General features: G+C 40.0%; 1 protein-coding gene across 1 annotated transcript in view; it reads left to right on the forward strand.

Moving 5' to 3' along the window:
- The window catches only part of specc1l (sperm antigen with calponin homology and coiled-coil domains 1-like), a 27,044-nt gene that overhangs the window by 2,711 nt on the left and 15,455 nt on the right, over positions 1 to 8,878 (forward strand). The window contains exons 2-6 of the mRNA XM_015396613.1: positions 5,380 to 5,527; positions 5,605 to 5,728; positions 5,811 to 7,438; positions 8,347 to 8,554; positions 8,814 to 8,872. Coding sequence (XP_015252099.1) covers positions 5,417 to 5,527; positions 5,605 to 5,728; positions 5,811 to 7,438; positions 8,347 to 8,554; positions 8,814 to 8,872 — 2,130 coding nt within the window. The 5' untranslated portion in view covers positions 5,380 to 5,416. The remainder of the gene's footprint in view (positions 1 to 5,379; positions 5,528 to 5,604; positions 5,729 to 5,810; positions 7,439 to 8,346; positions 8,555 to 8,813; positions 8,873 to 8,878) is intronic.

Here is an 8,878-nt window from a genome sequence, read left to right on the forward strand (position 1 = left end):
TATATATATATATATATATATATATATATATATATATACAATTGTTTACACATTTTATAAATATAAAACTTAGTTCTTACTATCCCAATTTTGTTTTCTTACTTTGTTAAATTCAGTTTCTGCTGCAAAATAATAATTTAGTAAATCTTTTATTACAGTTCTGAATAGGAATGTGATTTTTGACCAGGAAGAATCCTATTTTAGTGATGTAAAAATGGAACAATAGAGAGGAGAGTGCTTTTTATAAATGTTGAAACAGGCTGTCATAGGTGACTGCATAGAAACTTCCGCAGATACTCAAGCAGCGATCTTTACCTTCGCCATCTTCCTCTCCTTGCAGCTGTAGCACTGTTGCTCGATCTTTTAATTGCTTTCTCAAATTATAATTTTTTTTAATTTCTTCATTAAAATTGGCACTTCCTGATGCCTGCTAATTTCCCTCTGGGATTATTAAAGTATGTTTGATTCTGATTCTGTAGGTCCAATCTAAACAATGCCTTACACTGCAGAGGTTTACAGTGAAACACCATTAGCATGAAGTGGACATGGCAGTTATGGATCAGTTATCTGCAGGGTAATGAAGGAAGCATAGTTTTAGGCTGTGTGGGAAGGGAGAAGCCTGCTGACTGTGTCTCATTTATCTGCTCTGTTGGTCCCCCGCGATCACTCCCATGTTTTTTCAGGCCGAATCAAAAGGGCCGCGCTCCACCTAGCAGCTCAATTTCAGACATCTGCTTTGACATGCATTCAGCTATTCGGAGAACTGGCTATTCGTTGAGTGCAAATGTCAGTACTTTTCCTCTTTGTTTTGATGGTTTGTGTGTGTGTGCATGGAAGCCTAAGTATGCTAACTTGGGATCAAGTCAGGGTACACGGCCAGAAGGTTCCAAAATATGAGCTTAAGGCACCATATTGTATTCAGCAGATAAGTATGTTTTGGGAAATTTTCTACACTTTAGAATTGAAGTTCATATTTTCTTTAGCTAAACATCTGCAAGAACAACAACTGGTGCCTTTAACAGGCTTGTAAATGCAGTTTTAGACTTCTTCATTCTTGCCAACAAAAGCTTCACTCAAATAATCATCAGCCATGTATCTTCATCAGACCCATTTATCTGCTGTCTGTCCCAGTGTCGTTCTGGTGATTCTGACTCCTTCCCACCTGTTTTTGGTTGTTCTTATAGCTCAGCTTCTTCTTGCTGCAGTACTTGTGATATTTGCAATTCTTAATGTCTGTTTATAACCTACATAGTTAAAGAAAATGTCTTTTTTTTTCCAGACACAGAATCAGTTCTGCTTTGTAGCAAAGTTAAACTTAATGTTTTTAAGACGTAAACTCCACTATATAACCTCTGATTTTATATCTGGGAAAAAGTTCTGGGCGGTTTTCGGTTTCACAGCCCAAAGAAATTCCACTTTGACCATAAAATAGACGCTTAGGTGCATAATATTAGCAACAATGATGTAAACAGATTCTCCTACCTAAGCTGTTGATCCTTGTGGCTTCTCCAGAAATGAATATACTGTTTCTCAAAAAAAACCTTCCTAACTATTCTAATGCTGAAACAATCAGATAAATCTATTATTGAAATAATCATCAATCAATCATCATCAATAATTTAGTAATCAATCCATTGTTAACTGCAGTATAGAGACTATAAATCATGCCTTTAGCTAACAGAGAAGCCTAGTTAGAGCGGTGACCATACCAAAAGTGTAAAAATTATATTTTGCATTTTGCAGCAATATTCTCTATCCAGAACTCTTCAATTGGAAAAGTTTTGGTTTCACCTGGTTTAATTTCCTTTAAAATTCTTCTATAAGGAACTTTTGGCTATTTGATTGTTAGTGGATTAAATGAAAAAATAATGAACAGATTAATTGATTGGCAAAATAATTGTTAGTTGCAGCCCTAAAATATTTAAATGGTCTCTGGAGGTACTTGGAAAAAAAACATGAAAGCTTCCAGTTGCAAGACTTTCTGCTTACCCTACGTTTGCTGCTTCATATTCACTTTAGGTTATTTTATCAACTAGCACTGGAGAACTGGAACCTCCCAGCAGCTACAGTAAATCTCTGCTTGGGTCTCTGATGTTTGACTGAAATAATGAGCCTGAAAAACGATGTGTTTTGAATATTCAAAGAGGACCCCACTAGATGTAGGATGACAGAGGCACCTGAACTAAAATGTCGGGAATGAATTATGCAAAGTATTAATTTTTTAGAAAGTGCTTATTTACTGTAAAAAAATCAAAATCTGCTTGGATGGAATGTTGACATAAAAAAATGTGAAATATATTAGCCTGCTGGAGATATATTGGCCAGCCTGATTTAAGGCCTGATTATTTTTTCTAACCATATCCAAACATACAGTTTTTGGAGAGTAGAAAACAACACAGCACTGACTTGCATGCAGATTGAAGCTTTGCTTCCTGTGCCCAGTAAAATATTTCGGTTCACCTTTTCCTTTTGACACATCTCCAAAATATTTGCTGTTCAAGCAATTTGTTTTCTGTTGTATCCTAATTTACTCTTTTTACTTTTTGTGGCATTAGAATATAAGAATATCTTTCATTATTGTTTTGTCAAACTATCCCAGCCAGAATGAACACTGTGATCGCTTCCTTTCTGTTTATTAGGGAAGGAATCGTATCTCCTGGTGTTGCATTGAATCTAATGTTGATAATCTAAAACGGATTTGAAATAAATATTGGTTAGTTTTTTACCTGGTTCAGTTCAAGTTTTAGAATGAGGTTCTTATTATAATTGACAACTGCAATAAGCTTGATGCTTTGTCATTCTTTAGTCGGTAGATAAAACTGTTTTTTTTTCTTCTCTGTTTTTGCATTCGAAGACATGCTGCCAGCCTCAGTGTCAGTGGCCTGGTTTGGAAGCAAAACGTCTTCAAACTTGGAAAAAAAGTCCAGTGGATTTTCTTTTGACTTTTGTGGAATGACTGGAAATCTTCACCAGCAGAAGGAGCTATGTTTAAAAGGGTTTTTGGAAAATTAGTTGCTTAGATACAGAGATATCACAGAAAAAGAAAATAAAAATTTAGACGGAGATAGCCTGAACAGCATGCTACTCATCAGTCAGAACATGAAGTGAACACGATACATCTCAGTAGCTGCAGCAGTGGCACCCTCTAATGGCAGGCTAGATAGCTAATTTCCACTCTGTTCACTTAATTTAAAACAAGTCTTAGTGTGGCTCAAATACTCTTGTGGCCTACTTGCCCTGTGTCTGGATTAAGCTCACTTTGTTTGGTCTGGCAGCATAGACAGGGGCCAGCCAGGACCAGTACCCCTGTATACCTGGTGCTGGCTCCTATTACAGTCCCGGAACTACAAACATATACATATACTACTATTATCTCTTTGAACCCCAGTTCAAAGGCCACTCGCATCGACCCTGGTTCTGCTGGAGGTTTCTTCCTGTTAAATGGGGTTTTTCCTCTCCACTGTCGCTACAAGCATGCTTGGTGTGAGGAATCGCTGTCAATGAGTCGATGCACTCAGCTGGTTTAGATAGAAAACTTTGAACACATTATACTGTATGATCTGGTTGAATTGTCTCTGTAAAGTGCATTAAGATGCGCTATATTAGGCATCCCCAAAGTCAGTCCTGGAGGGCCGCTGTCCTGCAGGTTTTAGAACAGAGGTCATGGATTAGCTGGCTAATCCAGACCCAACCTGATTTAAAACATTTATAAATGACCACATTTTGTCTGACAACAGTGTCTAAAAATCACTTCCCGCCGCTTCTCCTCTTACCCCGAAATCCCACATCCTCCGTCACCGCTCCACCCCGCAGCGCTCCAGACCTCCTGCAAAGCAAAGCCTACAGCCTCCACTGTTCCTCCCTTATTGCTGCACTCTGACTTATCCTTGGAGCTTTAGGAGAGCATGTGCAATATTATCATTACATTCATAGGAGCAAAACATGCAGAAAAGAATTCTTAATTTAATATGACAGATTTAAAAAAAATCTCCATCAGCATTCAGCACATGTGTGGCTTCTGATGGAGATAAGAAATCTGCTTTGTGGTCTGTTGAAGTATCAATAGTTTGCATCCAATCTTTTAAATAAATATTGTTAGTTTTTCAAATATAAAACAATTATGCTCTAATTTGTAGTTAAAATATATTAAAAACAGATTGTTGTTACTATATGAACTGAACTGAAAAATTGTTGTTCTATACTTAAAAAAATCACTTTAAATTTTAAAATCACTTTAGATTTTAAAATGGAAAAATGTTCTATTTTTTAAATACCTAATTTTATTTCAGTGTTAAATTCTGTTAAAAGTAACAGCTAATTAAAAATGTCTCCTGACCGTTGCTAGTTGATGGTTTTCTTTATTTGGACCCCGCTGATTTTTAATTGGTTACCCCTGTTTAGAGGTTTCTCTGTTTTAGCACAGCTGATTCTGATGATCGCAGTTAAGCAAAACCTGTTAATCAACTATTAATGTAAATCAGCTTAACTGGAGCAGGGAAACCTCTAAAACCTGCAGGACAGCGGCCCTGGAGGACCAACTTTGGGTATGCCTGCGCTATATGAATAAACTGAATTGAATTGAATTGAAAAATTTAAATATAAGTAATTTTTCTTAAGATATCAGTATTTTCCCTTGGTTTGAGCAGGTAAGTTAGACAATTTGCCAATGGAAAAGATTATTTTAAATATATAAAAAAAACTTTCAATAATTAATTTCAAATCAGAGTTCCAATATCTGATAGTTTTGTATTTAAAAACAAAATTTCATGATAATTATCTTAAATTCCAGGAAAATAATTTTCAGTTTTTAGTGTGTAATACTTCATTTTAAAATTTTTTTTTTATTATATGCGCTAAAAGAAGAGACTAGACTTGATACATCCCTAGGACCTATTTTTATATTTCCCATTTAAAGTTACTTTAGAGCTTGCAAGAAAGAATCCCAGTTTTCATATCATAGGTCAGGAATCCTCAACCTTGGCACATAATATACACATAATATAGTAGACAATGTGTTCTTGCCCTGTTTCTTTTTATTTTTGTGTGTGTGTTTTTGTTATTCTTTTGTTGTTTCCCCATGAAGAAACACCGCCCCCTTGTAAATTTTGTCTAGTGCTGCCACTGCTTGAAGCCATAGCTTGACAGGTTTGCAGGTGTATAAAGAACAACCTTAATTTAATCAATCAAAGCATCGGATGTTGTTTTATAAACTTGCCCTGCTTTAAACTTCTCAGCAGCTTTCTTATTGAGCTGTCTGCTGTATTTCTTCAGTGACTTTTAAACAACAGTGACTCATTGCTTCAGCTTCCAGTTTTCCTATGTGTTAAAAAACTGAACCCTCATCAAGATGTCTTGACACAAGCCTTCCTTTTGTTTTAGCTGGGGTTGTAAATGCGTCATCATCAGAGAACTCAGTATGAAGAAGTCGACCCGACCGGTGACGAGTAAAATCGGGGCAGAACGAGGGAAATCTGATGCTGGTGGTGCCGGAAAGTCCTCAGCCAAAAGTGCAGCTCCTCTGAATAAGGTAAAATATGCTGTGAATATGGCTGAATTAGATTTTGTTCATTCTTTTTTGTGATAATGTTGTTTTTACCGTTTCAGGTGAAAAGCAATGATGATCTTTTAGCCACCATGGCTGGAGGGAATCCTGTCAGCAAGACCAAGAAGACCGCCTCTATTGCAAGTAGCCCAAATAACCAAGAAACCAAGCCAAAGACGACATCAGGTATCTGAGGTCCAATTCATATGAACATGATTCTGGTTGACTTTAGTTTAATTTTCACATATTTCCTCATATGTCTTTATAGGGTCTCTTTCTAAACGTACAACATCAGTATCTTCCAAAGAACCCAATTCTTCACGGGATCGTCTCCGGACATCCCGTAATTCAGCTGCTAAAAAGCAGTCAGTATCAGTGGCTACATCTGCAGATGTTACTACGGGAAAGCGCTCCCGGAGCCAGACGGTGGTGGAACCAGAGGGCCGCATGAGCAAGTCTAAGTCTGATGGTCAGATCAGTGATAAGGTTGCTTTAGAAGCCAAAGTGAAAGATTTGTTGGGTCTGGCAAAGAGCAAAGATGTGGAGATCCTCCACCTCCGCACTGAGCTGAGGGACATGAGGGCCCAGCTTGGCCTCGGGGGAAAGGAGGCTTTAGAGCAGGAGGCCGGAGACGAAGAGAAGCCCCTATTTTCAGCAATTACGGCCGCTGATGTTGAGTCCACTTTGATTCTCTTACAAGAGCAAAATCAAGCCATCAGAGAGGAGCTTAACCTGTTAAAGAGCGAGAACCGCATGTTGAAAGACCGCCTAAATGCGCTGGGCTTCTCTCTGGAGCAAAGGCTGGATAGCTCAGATAAGCAGTTCAGCTACCCCTCCTTGAGTCCGGACCTGTCAGCCAGCGGGGCACACAGTGACGGAGGCTGTACAGGTACCCTGACGTCATCAGTGGAAGGCTCTGCCCCTGGGTCTCTGGAGGACCTGCTCACGGGGCATCAGCATGGAGGTTCAGCAGACAACCTGGACAGTGAATCCAGTGAGGTCTACCAAGCTGTCACCTCCAGTGACGATGCGCTGGATGCACCCTCTGGGGCTTCCTCATCATCCGAGTCGGACTGTGCTCCAAGCACAGAGCGCTCACGAAGGGACAGCAGCGGCAATGCCAGCGAGGTGTCAGTGGCCTGTTTGACGGAGCGCATCCACCAAATGGAGGAGAACCAGCACAGCACTGCTGAGGAGCTCCAGGCCACGCTGCAGGAGCTGGCTGATCTGCAGCAAATTACCCAGGAACTAAATGGAGAGAATGAACGGCTCGGTGAGGAGAAGGTCATCCTCATGGAGTCCTTGTGCCAACAGAGTGACAAGTTAGAGCTGTATGGGAGACAGATTGAGTACCTACGCTCTCTATTGGATGAACATCATATCTCCTACGTGCTGGAGGAGGACATCAAGAGTGGGCGCTACATGGAGCTGGAGCAGCGCTACGGAGATCTGGCAGACAATGCCCGCTTTGAGAGAGAGCAGCTGCTGGGCGTGCAGCAACATCTGTCCAACACGCTGAAGATGGCTGAGCAGGATAATGCCGAGGCCCAGGAGATGATTGCAGCACTGAAGGAGAGAAACCACCAAATGGAACGCATCATTGAATCAGAAAGACAGGATCGTGCCGCCTTAGAAGCCACGTTGGACGAGTACAAGGTGGCGGTGAGCAATGACCAGGCAGAACTGAACCGCTGCAGAGCCCAGCTGGACCAGGAGAGGCAGAGGGTTGCCGAGCTGTACTCGCTGCACACTGCTGGGGACAAGAACGACATCTGCCAACTGTTGGAGGGGGTGCAGCTGGGGAAGGATGAGGCGGAAGCTAAGGCAGCAAAGATGCAGGGAGAGCTAGAACAAGTGCATGCTGAGCTCAGCCGGCTACAGGAGACTTTCACCAAGGTTAGAGGACTTGAATTTAAAGCTTAACTCACAGAGACTTTAAATTCTGTGTATATGTGCCTTTAAATTAATCAGAAAACACAGATCTAAATTGAGATGTGTTACCTAAATGGAAATGGAATATGAGGGGGTTGGCTGCAGGTGTGTCTTGGGCACACCTGGACTCAAACATCAGCAAAACTTCACTTACCTGTTTGTAATGAGGCCATATAGGTGATTCCTGTCCATAAATATGGACAATGAAGGCAGGTAGATACCCTGCTATTTGAAGGCTTATTAAAATTACTCTTAAAGCCTTGCTTCTTGGTTGCAAATATTGCAGAAAAGTATGCAGAAAAACTGCTTAATAACCATTCCTAAAACCCTTATACATAAAATATTTCTTATTTGGGTTTTGTTAGTGCTGCAGTGGGGCCAAAGGTTAGCAACTAACCAAGCCTAACCTTGTTTTATTATGGTGTGTTCAAGATAATATGCAGTGTTTCTGTATGCCTCCATGGGTGTTGGACACATCTTTGGTCTTATCTGGACAGAGCACATTCATCCATGTGTTTTCTGGGTCTGCTTTATTGCTTGGCTTATTTTTAAATGGAATTCCTTTCAAAAATGGATTCCTCCTTCAATAAAGGCCAGATTTGTACCGTCAACACATTCTCTCTACTGAGTTGTGGATATCTGACAGCATAGAAGACGTTGAACACATACATAAGTCTTATAGTTTAAAAACTGTGCATTGTTGTCCCTTAAACTCACAATTCTGCACTACTTTGTGTGAGTCCATCTTTTAAAAATCACAATAAAATACAGGAAAATGTGGAAAAAGAGGTATGAAGAGTGTTGTTAAGCTCTGTAAGATGGCAAATAAGAACCTTTGGTTCTTCTAATGAAGAATATTGCTCTCCCTGCAGCTGGACAGTGAATACAGAGATTTCCAGGAGCAGGCGCGGCAGCAGATTACAGAGCAGGAACGAGCTCTGGAGAAGCGGTGTGCGGAGCTACAGGAGAAAGAGACTGAGATAGCAGACATGAAGGAAACCATCTTTGAACTGGAAGACGAAGTAGAACAGCACCGAGCTCTAAAACTTCACGACAACTTGATCATCTCCGATCTGGAGAGTAAGTGGCTGGAAGCAGAAGGTGCTGCTGTAGTGTTAATCAAGTTTCAGGGCAGCCTCATGTCAGCCAGTAATTATTGAGAAAGTATCATCAGAAAACCAATGGGATTTTGTTTGCTCATATTCAATGTTCTAAGCCAGTCTGACTTAACTTTCTATTTTGAATGTGCTTTTTATAAAATGATAGAAAATATATCTGATGACCTTCGATGTTTTCTCTAAAGATAAATTATCCTTTTTTTTTTTTTTTTTTTTTTTAGATTCTGTGAAAAAACTGGAAGACCAGAAGCACGACATGGAGAGAGAGATAAAGACTCTTCAACGA

This window comes from Cyprinodon variegatus, unplaced genomic scaffold, assembly GCF_000732505.1.
Source record: "Cyprinodon variegatus isolate N-32 unplaced genomic scaffold, C_variegatus-1.0 Scaffold809, whole genome shotgun sequence".
NCBI lineage: Eukaryota > Metazoa > Chordata > Actinopteri > Cyprinodontiformes > Cyprinodontidae > Cyprinodon > Cyprinodon variegatus.